The sequence below is a fragment of the Lithobates pipiens genome, unplaced genomic scaffold (assembly GCF_037356315.1).
Source record: "Lithobates pipiens isolate NorthernLeopardFrog02 unplaced genomic scaffold, aLitPip1_a1.2 Scaffold_30, whole genome shotgun sequence".
Lineage (NCBI taxonomy): Eukaryota > Metazoa > Chordata > Amphibia > Anura > Ranidae > Lithobates > Lithobates pipiens.
The window spans coordinates 94,726,022-94,742,078 of record NW_027507791.1 but is presented as its reverse complement, the minus strand read 5'-3'; the positions used below and the strand labels follow the sequence as shown (position 1 = coordinate 94,742,078).

The 16,057-nt window shown below is 41.4% G+C and overlaps 1 protein-coding gene across 7 annotated transcripts in view; it reads right to left on the bottom strand.

The window, feature by feature from the left end:
• Positions 1-16,057, bottom strand: part of SLC8A3 (solute carrier family 8 member A3) — a 467,511-nt gene that overhangs the window by 104,469 nt on the left and 346,985 nt on the right. For 3 of the 7 annotated variants that reach the window (XM_077464628.1, XM_077464627.1, XM_077464630.1), the window contains one exon: positions 12,092-12,198. The exons of 2 other annotated variants lie outside the window; for them this stretch is intronic. In XM_077464628.1, coding sequence (XP_077320754.1) covers positions 12,092-12,198 — 107 coding nt within the window. Of the gene's footprint in view, positions 1-12,091; positions 12,199-16,057 lie in introns of those variants that run through there. 2 more of the 7 variants (XM_077464633.1, XM_077464632.1) reach the window with 2 other exon arrangements.

The following is a 16,057-nucleotide window of genomic DNA, read 5'->3' as shown; positions in this document are numbered from 1 at the left end:
GTTGGCCCTTATTTTTGCAGTGCCAACACATCTCCCCCTTAAAGGAGAAGTCCAGAGCTCGTTTGGCTGGGCTTCTCCCACAGGAGTGCAATTAGTTTTGCACTCCTGCGACCCGTTTTCAGCAGAGAGCAGTCTGAAGTCACCAATATCAGTCCAAGCACTGCGTCATCCCATCTCTGGGAGTCTGGATCCACTAGGTGCCTGGACTGATATCCGTCTCAGCCTCTCAGCGAGCCCCTATGAGGCTGAGACAGCCACTTCCCGCCCAACCAAACCTCAGCACTCCAGTGAGCATGGTGGAACAGAGCAGGAGAGCTACTAATTGACAGTCTAAAGCTCTAGACTTGGGGAGATGAGAGAACCGAGTCATCAGCGATTTTCAATCACTCGGTTCTCAGTAAAGAGGCACCAAACCGATACTACATCCACCTAGGTAAGTGTGAATCTGCAGTAACCCCAATTCCCATACTTCTTTTTTAAGGTGGCCACATACATTGCCATCTCTGTACAATCTCCTTAAAGGCAAAGATTACCTTTAAAGGTAAATTTACACAGGTGGACCGCAGGTGACCTGGACTGCCGCAATCTCTGGTTCTAAGCCCCCGGCCTCCGGGGCTTTGAAATCCTCCAGAGCTGAATGTCCAAAATGTCCCTGTCAAGGGAACGTTTTGGAGCATTCAAATTTGTCAGCACCATCACATGGGCAGCACTGACCAACAAGCAGCTGCATAGCCCGTCCTGTCAGCTATGCAGAAGACGTGAGGATAGAGAGAGGTTTGCTAAAGCCCCGGCGTGCTCATGACATGGATATACCAGGGCTTAGAACCGGAGATTACGCCTGGCCAGGTCAGTGGGACCGAGGGGGGATCTGTGTAAGTTCACCTTTTTCTGGTGAACTTACACTTTAAGGTGAACTTACACTTTAGGTAAAAATAATAAATTCATATGTTTTTGCAGGTAAAAAATATGTATTTATTATTTTTTTACACAGGAGTATATAAAGTATTGCATCCACGATCAGTGGATTGTGGGTGCAATGTCAGGCTCCTACACACTTGCCTTCTTTCACCTTTTGACCCGTACAGTGGGGACAATAAATATTTGATCCCCTGCAGATTTTGTACGTTTGCCCACTTACAAATAAATGAAGGGTCTATAATTTTTATCATAGGTGTATTTTAGATGATAGAGTCAGAATATCAACCAAAAATCCAGAAAAAACACATGATACAAATGTTATACATTGAGTTGCAGTTCAGTGAGTAAAATAAGTATTTGATCCCCAAGCAAAACATGACTTAGTACTTGGTGGAGAAACCCTTGTTGGCAAGCACAGTGGAAAGACATTTCTTGTAGTTAGTGACCAGGTTTGTACACATCTCGGGAGGAATTGTGGTCCACTTTTCTTTACAGATCTTCTCTAAAACCTTAAGGTTTCTTGGCTGTCACTTGGCAACTCAAAGTTTCAGTTCCCTCCATACATTTTAAGTAGGATTAAGTTCTGGAGACTAGCTGGGCCACTCCATGACCTTAATGTGCTTCTTCTTGAGCCACTCCTTTGTTGCCTTGGCGATATGTTTTGGGTTCATTGTCATGCTGAAAGACCCATTCACGATCCATCTTCAGTGTTCTGGCTGAGGGAAGAAGGTTCTCATCCAAGATTTTACAATACATAGCCCTGCCAATTGGCCCTTCAATGCGGTAAAGTCGATCTGTACCTTTAGCAGAGACACAGCCCCAAAGCATAATGTTTCCACAATGTGGTTGACTGTAGGGATAGTGTTCTTAGGGTCATAGACAGCATTTTTCTACCTCAAAACAGGACAAGTCCCCCTTCTCAAGAAGGCACATGTACAGTAATGCCAATGAACACCTAAATAATTCAGGGAAGGATTGGGAGAAAGTGCTGAGGTCAGATGAGACCAAAATTGAGCTCTTTGGCATTAACTCGACTCACCGTGTTTGGAGAGGAAAAAAAAGGTGACTATGACCCTAAGAACACAATCCCTACAGTCTAGCAGGGAGGTAGAAACACGATGCGTTGTGGCTTTCTCTGTTAGAGGTACAGGCCAGCTTTGCCGCTTTGAGGGGCCAATGGTGGGGGTCATGTATTGTAAAATCTTGGACGAGAACCTTCTTCCCTCAGCCAAAACACCGAAGATGGGTCGTGGATGGGTCTTCCAGCATGACAATGACCCAAAACATACTGCCAGGGCAACAAACCAGTTTGATTAATATTATGTCTCTCTCATGTAAGCCCACACCAATATGGGCTTTCAGTTAGAAAGATGGAGGAAGATGGACTACAAGTAAACTGATCACCGCACTCATAGGTCCATTGATAAGTTATCTGCTGTGCTGGCAGAAAGTACTTGTAGTTTATTCATTCACATATCTCTCTGATTGAAAGATGTAACTGTGCGTGAGGAGCCCTCTGCACCAATTTCCAATTTTAAATGTAACAGCGCCGCTGTCTCGGAGGGGGTGGGTGGAGGGGGTTTCTGGAGGTCAGTGTTCTTTCCTTGGCAACATGTTACATGCTACACCCTAAATAGGGGTGTAGCATGTAACATGTTGCTAAAGGTGGACCTATCCTTTAAAGCGTATGTATTTTTTTTTTAGATAGAGTGGCTAAGGGCTAGGACCCTGTATTTTTTTTCTAGGTATACAAAGGGGAACACACCAAAAGCAGAACATATGAATTCCAGGTTTCATTTTATTCAGAATCATGTTTCATAAAATATGTTGTACAACGTGTTTCAAAGGTTCAAAGAGTCTCTCTTTACTAGGGTTTAGTAATAAAGAAAGAAGCATGTATTGGAGAGATATAATTGAAGGGATCTTGAGGGTTAATTAGTATGATTAAGCTACTCAACCATACACATCTGGAGCAATCATACTAATTACTCATTGGAATCTTTCTAATAGTATCAGCCCAGTACAGGCTTCATTCAGTAACACTAAGCTCTGACAATGGGGGCCCACTGAATTCCTGAAACACATTGGATTTGTACGATTGAAGATTCTAAGCTAAATTAAATCTGGACTTCATATGTTCTGCTTTTGGCATATTTCTTTTTTACATACCTATTCCCTACTGTAGTACAGAGCCGACCTTTGGACACCACTCCTTTCCTTTACACTGCTTAAAACCTGAATGAAAATACCCACTGCTATAAACGATCCAGTGTCCCATGCGTTCTTTCTGCTCCCTGAAGTTTGATTGTTGTTTGCCCCCCTGGTGAGATCCACCCATGCTTTTTGTACTAGTGAACAGGGTGCATTGGTCCATCACAGTAGGTGATGGAAAATCCCACATTTTAGAGTTGTCATTAGAACAGGAGGTGTGGGGAAACCTTCAAATGGGATAACTTGTTACAGTATCTAAAAGGAATCCTCCCTTATGTCACTGGAAAAGAACGAAAAATATAATCTCCCCATTGGGAGCAGATTTAATTTTTTTTCAGCCATTCCCTACTCCGTCCTCAAAAGGTCTGGCTTTAGATATACCTTCAATTTTGCCATAAGCGTGGTGTATACATATCCAGCTCTTGTTATTGTTTGTGTCTCCTGCTCTCTCTGGATATTGTTTTCCTAGATGTGTCCCTACTCTTCAGTTGGTTCTTTATTTCTGACCTCTGAAATGTTTATTAGCTGATTTTGAGATACTTGATAGTTTTATAATATAGTCCAGTAACCTAACCTTTTTCTGCCCACACAGTGTTACCTTTTAGCCCTGGGAGCCTGGTTGTGTAAATCTGGAATTTCTGTATACAGTATGTACCCCCATACCCATCCCAATTAAAAGTAATTTGTCAAAAAATGGATAATGGAGCTGCCATTGCTGACTTGTGGTAAACAGAGCAAAGAGGTTCCACCAGTGCTAAACTGTGGGTCATGCCATAAGGATTAAAATAGATAAAGCAATGTTTGGCTGGACCAGTGCAGCTGAAAAAAAAACACAACTTGAAATGTGACATGCAGGGAAACAGAGAGAGTCAGCGCTCAATGGGTTAATAACAGGATACATATCAAGTCAATCCAACAGAAGGGATGAAGAAAAACAAATTTTACTAACGTTAAAACCCATAAAGGGACTTAAAATGAAGTAATAACCAGTACATATGTGGGTATGATTAAAAAGAAAAAAGAGAGCTTACGATACCACAGGAGGTCACCGGGGCAGTAAGAAGCTGACAGCATCCACAGTTGTTGGCTGTGGAACATGGGTTATGTGGCGCCGATATCCATGTTGCACCTGAGAAATCTGGGGGGGGGGGGGTTTCCACAGACTGACGCTCACTGGGCTGGCTGGCGTGGAGTTGAAAATTGCTGCGAATCACGGGATAGTGACAGGCCGCTGGCGGCCCAGGGGAAGCCTATGGATGTAGTACAGCTGATGCTGGTCTCGGGGAGGACGAGTCAGCTGGCGGGGCAGCCTGAGCCCAGAGCCAGAAGTCAGGAGGAGTGAGCCAATGCTGGAGCGGTCTTGTGTGGATGACGTGCGGTGCTCAACTGGACTGAGGAAACAGAAAGGACCCAGGAACCAGTGTGGAACACAGGCTCATCTGTTGCCGCCACTACGTGTTTAGCGTGCATGCACCTTATCACAGTCACAGATGTCGGCAGACAGAGGACTTAAATACCCAAAGTGGGCAGAGCTGAGGAGCAATTTTAACAGAACTGTTAATTCCTCACTTCCTAATGCCATACATTGCTGACTTGTGTTTGCAGGTGTATGTTTTAAGCCTGTCATACCCCTACATTTTCCACTTTTCAGTGACTCTCAGACCCAGAACAAGCAAGTACATGTGCCAACACATTATTTGCCCATGTCAGATCACTGATTTACCAAGTTGCAAAGGAAAGATCAAAACCATAGCCGTCAAGCTTTCAAAAATAACTCAGTGGCAGTTCCCAGATTTCTGTTTGGACAGGTCTGTTAAGCCAGTGGCATAACAATAGCCATTGCAGTCCACATGGCTGCTCTGGGACCTATAGTGTATATGTGCGGCAGGGTGCATTAGGAAGGCTGTAAGGGAATCTAAACTTTGAAGTTTCCAGTGTAGAAGGACTGAATTCAGACATTCAGTTCTTTGCTAGACACAGATCCCCCTCAGTGCAGTAAGAAGCATTTTCTTAGCTGTCTTAGCAGTGAGGACGTATTGCCCTCTGAACTTCTACTAAAGATTGAAATTATTCCTGTTTGCCTAATGCAATCAATAATCCCAGCATATCTCCTTAGCTCAAACCTTATAGGACAGCGGTTATCATTATGGTGATTAGTATTATTGCTACTACTACAAATATAATGTTTATCCAAAGCAATGGCCCCTTGTAGTATATTGACCGTGCTGACAGCTCTCTTGCTACCTGTCTATAAATTAGGCATATTTCATGTGAAGAAGTATTATCACAGTTAACACTACAAGCTGCCACATAGAGAGTGAAGAAGCAGGCCCTGTCTAAATTTTGCCCCATGAATTATAGTAACGCCTCCTGCTTAAAACCTAATCCCTAAAATTAACCTATAATATATCACCTAGCCCCTAAAATTAACCTTAGCCTAAAACTATATCTTAATTATGAACACTAAACTATCCCATGAACTATCTGCTGATACTTAAATAGCTTCAAAGGAATCTGTGCCTGATCCTTATTGTTCCCTGTTAAGAAATACCAGTGTGGAAACCACTGCGCCCAAAACTCCAGCCACTCTTCACTGACCTTATATTTGTGTCTACATTTACAGCTATTACCAATTCAAGTCTTAATACTGTCTAATCAGCAGCTGGTAAAGTTGCAGGATTTAAAAGTCACAACTCCATGCCCTTGTTTCTTCATCTGGACGAAGGTAAAATGCAGAATTTTGAGAGCCAAGTTCTTCGGTTTAGTCCCACCAACATGTGCCTGTGGAAATCCATACAGGTAACTAAACGGTACAAGGGCTTGTTCACACTTGACTACATTTCCATGCTTAACAAACACTCCTCCAGCATTAGTATGACCATTAGACTGGCGTTTTACAAGCATTAATGACGAGTTTGAAAATGCTCCCCAAATGTCCTATGGTCAATTTTGAAGTGTTTGAGGAATGTTAATGCATGGTAAAACCGTTCCACAAATGCCTATTCCATTACAGTAAATTAACTAACCTTAATGCAGCCCCCCCCCCCCCCAACTCACCGCAACTGCCTGCCATAGCATTTGAGAAGCATTACCATAGATTTGAATGGGAGGCATTGAAAGGCTTCAAATGCTTCCTGACTCGACATGGGGCATCAATTTTGAAGCTAACGCTTCATGTTTTCATAGTGTGAACAGCACTGTCTGCTGTCTATTGTTCCTTGTGCTTAGGTGTTTGAGGGGTGTTTTTAACACCTCTGAAACGCATTTTAATGCATTATATATTTAGCCTTAAGATGCCAATTCATCCACATGGGCATAGACTGGAGTTGGGAATGGGTTGGTGAAACACTGGTTTAGATGACAGGATATGCATGATATTGACCAGCAGTAGAATTATGTTCACAGCGAGCTAATATAAATAAAATGATTACAGAGCAAATAGCCACCAAGCTTCTGATTCCAAAATGTGCAAAACAGATCTACAACCACATCAAAATGTCATTGTTCTTTGGAACCTTCACAATTAGGATAGAATTATAAAAAAAAAAAGAAAAAAAAAAAGAAAAGAAACACCACCCCTCCTAAAAATTAGGACTAAACACGGAGGCCACTACAGATGTCTTCTACTAAATAATTTAGAAGCGACAGAGACGCCCATCTGTCCTTTCCTTCAAGGATGTAACTCAATGACAACAACCAAACTATAAACCACTGGCTGAAAATTAACACTCCTCTAATTGAGGACATATATCAACTTGAAGACCATAAAGAGATTGATTAAGGCATTTACTAACAATTCTCTGCCCATAATTCTCTTGCACCTGTTGCCAAGGACTTGCAGACTATTTTTAATGTTAATGGGGTACGATCCCTGGAGAGGCTCAGCTGTCAATCATGGCATTGCCTACTCAAGCAATATTATTGTGTTGTGTTTGTTTAGAAGGCAGTGACTCACAGCTGTACACCTACCTGCCAACAGACAGAAATACCTCAGCACCATAGTAACCTGACATCTGTGCTTTGTCAAAATGGGATTTCAGATGCAGATGAGAGATTACAATACTTATCCAAAACAGCGTTCGAGGACTGTAAGCTTTAACAGCAGGTTTATCCAAAATTACATGTATCTTGCAAGGTACACACATATACTGACTATTTTAATTTTCATGGAAGATGTACTTAGAGAAGACACAAGACTCGTACTGGCTGCAGATCACTCTTTAAAAATTAGATTTTGCACCCCAACCACCCCCATGCTGTTTATTTTCGTTATACAAACTTAAATTTTGAATATAGGTCTACCTGAGTTTAGTGAAGGAGTCCAAGCTCTGCTAACCTTCATAATCTAATCATGTGCGAGCAAAAATGCACATGATTGGGTTATCATTGCAAAGTAAAACGCAAAAATGCACATGATTGGGTTATCATTACAAAGTAAAACTTTACCACATTCACTAAGTTCTGGGGCAATTTCCTTTGCAAACTGCAACTTCTCTTGAAAAGTCTATTTGCTTTATGTAAATCTACCTCTACGTGTAACAGATTTTATGTAGGATTACTATATTTATTTTCTTAATTAGGGACATTAGAACATACCGAACAGGCAAAAAATTTGTCAGAACATATGAACACCATTAAAGTCTATAGGACACGAACATGAATAATCAAAAGTGCTCATTTTAAAGGCTTATATGCAAGTTATTGTCATAAAAAGTGTTTGGGGACCCGGGTCCTGCCCCAGGGGCAATTTTTTTTTTAAAACGTTTTTTTTTTTTTCGGGAGCAGTGATTTTTTCAATGCTTAAAGTGAAACATTAAAAATGAAATATTCCTTTAAATATCGTGCCTGGGGGATGTTTATAGTATGCCTGTAAAGTGGCGCATTTTTCCCGTGTTTAGAACTTTACTGCATCAAAATGACATTTCTATAAAAAAAAAATTGTCATTTAAAACTTGATTGCTGCTGTAATGAATTGTTGGGTCTCGGCAATATAGATAAAACTCATTATCCCAAACGCGATCGGATTGTCCGACGGACTGATTCCGTCGGACCTAGTCTGCCGGAAAGTCCGCTCTCGCGGCATTACACATTCTTATCTATCTTTAATTTTGAGACAGACCATTAATGGTCATTGACCTTGTGTAATTGGTGACAGTCTCTGTATTTGCGGACGATACTAATCTAAGCAGGGCAATGACTTCTCTGCAGGATGTGGAAACCTTGCAAAAAGATCTGAACAAATGAATGGGGTGGGCAACATGGCAAATGAGGTTCAATGTAGAAAAATGTAAAATAATGCATTTGGGTGGCAAAAATATGAATGCAATCTATACACTGGGGGGAGAACCTCTGGGGGAATCTAGGATTGAAAAGGACCTGGGGGTCCTATTAGATGATAGGCTCAGCAATGGCATGCAATGCCAAGCTGCTGCTAACACAGCAAACAGAATATTGGCATGCATTAAAAAGGGGATTCATTCCAGAGATAAAAAATAATTCTCCCGCTCTACCAGACTCTGGTCTGGCCTCACCTAGAGCATGCTATCCAGTTATGGGCACCAGTCCTCAGGAAGGATGTACTGGAAATAGAACGAGTACAACCAAGGGCAACAAAGCTAATAAAGGGTCTGGAGGATATTAGTTATGAGGAAAGGTTGCGAGCACTGAAACAAACTTATTCTCTCTGGAAAAGAGACATTTCAGAGGGGATATGATTTCAATTTACAAATATGACACTGGTGACCCCACAATAGGGATAAAACTTTTTCACAGAAGGGAGTTTAACAAGACTCGTGGCCACTCATTAATATTAGAAGAAAAGAGGTCTAATCTTAAACTACGTAGAGGGTTCTTTACTGTAAGAGCAGCAAGGATGTGGAATTCCCTTCCACAGACGGTGGTCTCAGCGAGGGGCATTGATAGTTTCAAGAAATTATTAAATAAGCACCTAAATGGCCGCAACATACAGGGATATACAATGTAATACTGACATATAATCACACACATAGGTTGGACTTGATGGACTTGTGTCTTTTTTCAACCTTACCTACTATGTAACTATGTAGCAGAACACCAAACAGTTGTTATGAGGCTTTTTCAGTTTTATACTTAGGCTACTTTCACACTAGGGCAGTGAGTGCGTCGGCAGAAAAAAACGATTTTTAGCACTATTTTTAGCGGCGCTTTACCGTCAATTTTGCGGCACTATTCACCCGCTATCAGGGTGCTTTTACCTCCACACTAGCAACTGAGAAAGGGTTAAAACCACCGCAAAGCACTGCTGCAGCAGAGCTATGCCGGCGGTAGAGCCTTGCTGCTCCATTGATTTCAGTGGGCAGGAGCGGTTTAGGAGTGGTTTATACACTGCTCCTTCACCGCTCCAAAGATGCTGCTAGCAGGACTTTTTTTAGCGTTCTGCCAGCGCACCGCACCAATGTGAAAGCCCTCGGGCTTTCACACTGGAGAGACAGGAGCAGCTCTTTACAGGCGCTATGCAGGCACTATCTTTAGCGCTGTAGCGCCTGTAAAGCGCCTCAGTGTGAAAGGGGTTTTAGATACTGGTATGATACATCTTAAAAGGGAATTTATGGCTGAGATGGAAATCTCAAGTCTGCTTGAGGTCTCCTCCCAAAGTAACACAGACAAAACACCTCCACCACTGCCTCTTAAACTGGTCATACATGGATCAAAATGTGTCCGGTTCAGTAGGGATGTGCTGAATTCTGATCCGTGTATAAGTACCGTGGTTGTACAGAAGTCGATCTACTAATCAACTTCTGTAGAACCACCCTGTTAGAAAATGTCTGCTTGATCAGCGCTTCTGGCAGAGCTGACCAGTGTATTCTGACAGCGTGGAAGTCTCCTCACTGTCAAAATACAAAGGCTTGAATGTGTGGATGGGGAAATCAAGTCATTTTTTTGGGTTGAACAAAAAAAATGAATTCTCTACAGGCTGCCTTATACGAGAAGACCCTTTGTTAACCAGTAGATAATGATGCATTTTAAATCTACAGAAATTGACCTAATAAAATCTGAGACCTGTGCTACTGTACAAAGGGACCTCAAGCAGACTAGAACTTGCCTTCAAAAGTGAACAAAAGCATTGATACATTTTTAGTTCACTAAGTGGGCAAATATAAATTATAACCAAAATAGCGTTTCCCAAAGTATGCGAACAACTCCACATGTACTATGTGTCTTAACTGTTTGTGACACTTTTTGACACTTGGGGTTTATCAGCAGCACCTCCTTGAGGGACACGGTGTACACTTTAGTGATATCTGCCAAGATGCTCTAAGCTTGGTGGTTTAACCAGTTCCTGACCAGCGCACGCTGATGTACGTCGGCTGAATGGCACAGGCAGGCATATTGGCGTACAGGTACGTACATTTTTATATGCCGCCCTGCCATCGCGTGCGTGCTGCCGGCGGCACACTCGAGTTCTGGTCGGGACCCCCGTGAGTCTAGTCGGGGGTCCCGTGGACTCGATTGCCACGGGGATACCCGCGATCGTCTCATGGGGAGGCTGAACGGGGAGATGCCGTTGTAAACAGCATCTCCCCGTTCTGCCTAGCAACAAGTGACGCTGATCTCTGCTCCATGTGATTGGAGCAGAGATCAGTGTTCACTAACACAAAGCCCAGCCCCCCACAGTTATTAACACGCCCCTAGGAACACTTAACCCCTACACTGCCACCCCCTGGTTAACCCCTTCACTGCCAGTGTCATTTACACAGGAATCACTGCATTTGTATAGCACTGATTGCTGTATAAATGACAATGGTCCCAAAAATGTGTCAAAAATTTCCCAGTCAGAATAAAAATCGCTGATCGCCGCCATTACTAGTAAAAAAAATTATTAATAAAAATGCCATAACACTATCCCCTATTTTGTAAACGCTATAACTTTTGCGCAAACCAATCAATAATCGCTTATTGCGATTTTTTTACCAAAAATATGTAGAAGAATACGTATCGGCCTAAACTGAGGGAAAAAAATGTTTTTTATATATATTTTTGGGGGATGTTTATTATAACAAAAAGTAAAAATGTATGTGTTTTTTTCAAAATTGTCGCTCTATTTTTGTTTATAGCGCAAAAAATAAAAACCACAGGGGTGATCAAATACCACCAAAAGAAAGCTCTATTTGTGGGGAAAAAAGGACGTCAATTTTGTTTGGGAGCCACGTCGCACGACCGCGTAATTGTCAGTTAAAGCGACGCAGTGCCAAATCGCAAAAAGTGGTCTGGTCTTAAGCCAGCAAAATGGTCTGGTCTGAAAGTAGTTAAACCACCCTGAGAAAATAAAAAAAAACAGATGCATGCCCATAATTCACAAGAATACAGGAACATCCCTATTATTGTATTTGAAGAAATTAAATAAAAAAAATAAAAATACATGTTACTTGGTTGCATCTGGCTTTAATAGTATTGGGTCAAAGACCTGTAACAAGCATGCAGTATATGAGTGTGAAAATTCCTTATACCTGTTCCGGGTCAGTGACTCAGAAGGCACTGAAGCCAATGCATTAGCTTGACAGCCAGGGAACTAACACTCTCAAAGGAAAGGACAGCAGCCTCCATGTTTTCTCATAACAGAGTCACTGGAACGCACACCGATGATACTTGGATGTGGCAAAAATTAGGATTGTGACATATGACTAACCAAAGTTTGGGAAACACTTGGCTAAAGCATTGTTAGCAATCAGTAAGTGTTAAACAAAGAAGGTTATTTGTTAGACACAGCACAAGCATAAAGGAAGAGGTGAGGAGAGCAGACATTAAATCAGGGATAAGCAACTTTTGGCACTCAACCTGTTGCTGAATGACACCAGCAGCCTGTATCTGTTTGCCAAGGAGATGGCCAAAAAATGGAGTGCTAAGAGCTGCTGGCCTATCCCTAGGTTACAGGTAGCAGAAGTCAGGGGCAGAGGCTGTTAGTGTGACAAAGCTGCTACTACACCTTTCTGCACACTCATGTCCACAACGTGTGGCGCCCTCAGTTCAATGTAGAACGTCTTGTTTTTTTCATATTCCTCGTCATCAATTATTTTGATGTGAAATGTTTTGCTGTGGATGGAAAAACAATAAGTGTCAAAAAGAAAAGCAGAAGAAAAGAATGAAAAGAAAAATAAATCCATGCTCCATTAGTAATTTTTTTTTAACATAGCAATAGGAAAGTGAAGGTAATGCAGAGAGGCAGTAAAAGGTTATTTCAGTTAAAAAGACTGCATGGGGTTTTAATTCAGATGCAGACTGGCATGTATTATTTATATTCATTTGGTACTGATGAATGTATCGGGGCCTGTAACCATACTTTAAAAAACAAAAAAACTTTATAATAAAACTACATAAATAATGGAAATAACTGAAAAAAAATTGCCCAACAAATACTTTACTTTTTAAAAGTCGTACAAAAGTACTTTATTAACTCAAATACTTCCCCACAGTCTTGGCCACTGTAAAATATTCAAACCCAGATAATTGCCATATCATGTGATGTATATGAAAAGCTTACTGACTTGCCAACTACATCCAAAAGATGATCAAAATAAAAGGGAAAAGACTAGGAAAATGGAGGATGTAAACTGGAAAAAAGTGGAAATGAAAGGGAAGTGAGTTGGCAAGTATTCTAACATCTGACGTCTAACGAAAAAAAAAAAAAAAAAGCACCAATCATTTAAGCTTATTCCCTATTAATCCTAACCAAAGCATAATCCAACCAAAAAATACAGATAAATTCTTTGTTTTCCCTCGTAGAACAATAATGTCACGTACACATGATCGGACATTCCAACAACAAAATCCGTGGATCCGATGGATATTGGCTCAAACTTGTCTTGCATACACATGGTCATACAAAGTTGTCCGAAATTACGAACGTCAAGAACGCGGTGATGTACAACAAGCCGAAAAAAGTTCAGTAGCCAGTGTGGCTCTTCTGCTTGATTTCGAGCTTGCCTAGAACTTTGTGCGTCAGAATTGCGTACACACGATCCGAATTTCTGACAACGGATTTTGTCCGAATTTCTGACAACGGATTTTGTTTTTGGAAAATTTGAGATCCAGAACTCAAATTTTGTGTGTTGGAAATTCCGATGGAAAATGTCGGATGGAGCCTACACATGGTCAAAATTTCCCACAAAAAGTTCCCTTCAAACATTTTCCATCGGAAAATCCGACTGTGTGCACACGGCATTAGGCTCTTTTCAAAACTCTTTAAAAGCTAAATGGAGTGAGTATAGGCAAAAATGTAAATGGTGACCATAGGCAATTTTTCAGTTTTGGATACAAAAGAAAATTAATAAAATTCATGGTTAATTTATTTGTTATTTTTGTTCCACTAGGGAGACTTCTGTTAGCATTCTGTCCCTGGGACTGGGACTGGGTTTTTCCCAATAAGAAATGTTTATACTTTGCTTGTTGCAAGACAGAATCTTTATAAAGTTTTCGAGGTGTGTGTAAAGAATGTTCATATTCTGGAGGGAATGAAGACACTTTAACTATCGTAGAATTTTTTTACTATGGCCTCCAAAGTTGTGAAGCATACCTCCCTGACCTTCACCTAATGCCCCACTGTGGTCTAATCCAAATTTGAGAGATTTCTGTAAAGTAGAGATTGAATCTAACCAAGACAGCAAACAATTGAGCTACAAGTTTGAAAATGATTTGCTAAGCTATTGCTAGACTTGCCAGGCTTCACAAGTTTGTTGCACAATTGAAGCAAGTCTGCATCGCATGACTCCAGATCAACTTTCTTTGTAAATATTCTGCAAGTCTGCTGCATGTTGTCAGGGCCGGCTTAGCCCTTCCTTCTCTGGGCTAGCTGCTCAGCTGTCGGCTAATTGGCAGCTCTCATCTCTCTCCACAGCTACCCAGCTGTTCCTGGTCCTGCTCGTCTGATACACCTACTTAAAGCTGTCCAGCTCGCTTCATCTTTGCCTTCGCCTTGGTCACATCACTAGAAACCATCTTCTGTGTACCTGATTAAAGACTGGCTTGCTGACATCCCTTCTGGCTCCTTATCCTGCTTGCTGTTCCTCCACCAGGATCCCTGACTTCTGGCCTGGCTGATTACCCGATCTGGTTATTGAACTCTGGCCTGGCTGACTACTCGATCAGGTTACTAGACTCTGGCTATGCTTTGACTACGCTTACTCTATTTACCTTTTTATTTTTATTTAATAAACAAGTGTGATTTAATTGTACTTCTGTCTCGGTCTGATTCATGGTTTCTGACACATGTTCTGGTTCAGTTATGTATGCAATAGTCATCCCACCACACGGGTCACTTGCAAAACTCTTCCTGTAGACTCACCACAGCAAATTTGCTCTTGCTAGAGACTTGTCACACAAATTTGTTACAAATTGGAAAAGTGTCAACTAGAATTTGATAGAAGAATAGAAGTGCTCTGCAAGTGTAAAACTTGCCAGTAAAAATGTACACCAAGTTAACAAGACTCACAATTCAACATTGCCACAAATTTGTGGCAAGGTATCCTTGCTATCTGGGAAATGGGCAAAATACGGTATGACATTTTATAGCCCTGCAAGAATTGCAGTCAGTCTCCTGGTCATTTCATTATATACAGTTAAAACATATGGCTGCTAAACAACTTGGAATGGGGGAGGTGACTCTGAGTACTTCTAGGTTAGAACAGCTCATTTTGTCACCAGATCACTCCAAATTAACATCTAGCAGTATTATTCCTTCCTGACCTTAATTACCTTAACTGGGGATAAGATGTGCCAACCAACTTGAGATAGATGGATTGCAACTCTCCCAGATTTATCAGATGAGTCTTGGAAGGAATTGCTAAACACATATTTAGAGTGATATCTCCTAAGGACAAAATTATTTAAATGAGAATTATACACCAAACGTATTATACACCAGTAAGATTATTCAAAATGGGGAAAATGGGTAACTCTCTCTGCCACAAATGTGGTCATGTGATAGGAAATTTAGAGGTTGACCCAAAAACGTTATAAAAATATGGTATAGGTGGGTGGATGCACAGGCAACCCTGAAGAGGGCTGCGTTCAAGGTGACAAGTATGGTCAAGCATGGTCCAAGTGGGCTGTTGATGATGGGGAGGTTTTCTGAGTGAATATCAATACTCTATCCCATCAGAAGGTATGTTAGGTGGTTGGGTCTTTGCTCCTGCTTAAGTAATGATTCAAGGTCTGTGTGCGGTCTATTAAATGCTTCTAATAGTGCTAAACCCATTCAATATGTGATTAATCAAAAGCGTGTAAAGCCAGTGCCATTTGGAATTGAATCTTAGACCTCTCTCCATGTTGATTGGGTCACACCCACATAAATACTAGCCCATTTTTATACGTGGTGTTTATCCTTTTGACCTTGGTCAATGTGCTGCTTTGTATGCTGCAGCCTTTGACTTATCAGGTATGCCTTTCAGCACACTTTACACTAGGGATGAGCCAAACATCCCCCGGTTTGGTTCACACCAGAACATACGAACAGTCAAAAAATTTGTGCGAAAATGCGAACACCATTAAAGTCTATGGGACAAAACTTAAAAAATCAAAAGTGCTAATTTTAAAGGCTAAAGCCTCATACACACGATCGGACTTTGTACAAACTTTCCCGTGGACTTTTGTACAAAGGACATTGGCCGTAAGTTTGTATTGCATGCACACGATCAGACTTTTTAGGCAACAAACACGAACGAACGTACTGACGACACTTCAAAAGAGCACGCTCAATGACACCAGTGCCACCTTTGGTCAACTTCTGTATTGCTGTCTGATCTTTTGCATTGGTTCTGAGCATGCGTGTTTGTACTTTGTACAAAAGTCCGATGGTTTTGTGTAGACACGATCGGACTTTGCTCCATCGGACTTATGTTGTCAAAAAGTTTGTCCGTTCACACAGCCAACAAAAGTCCGATGAAAACCGAAAAAG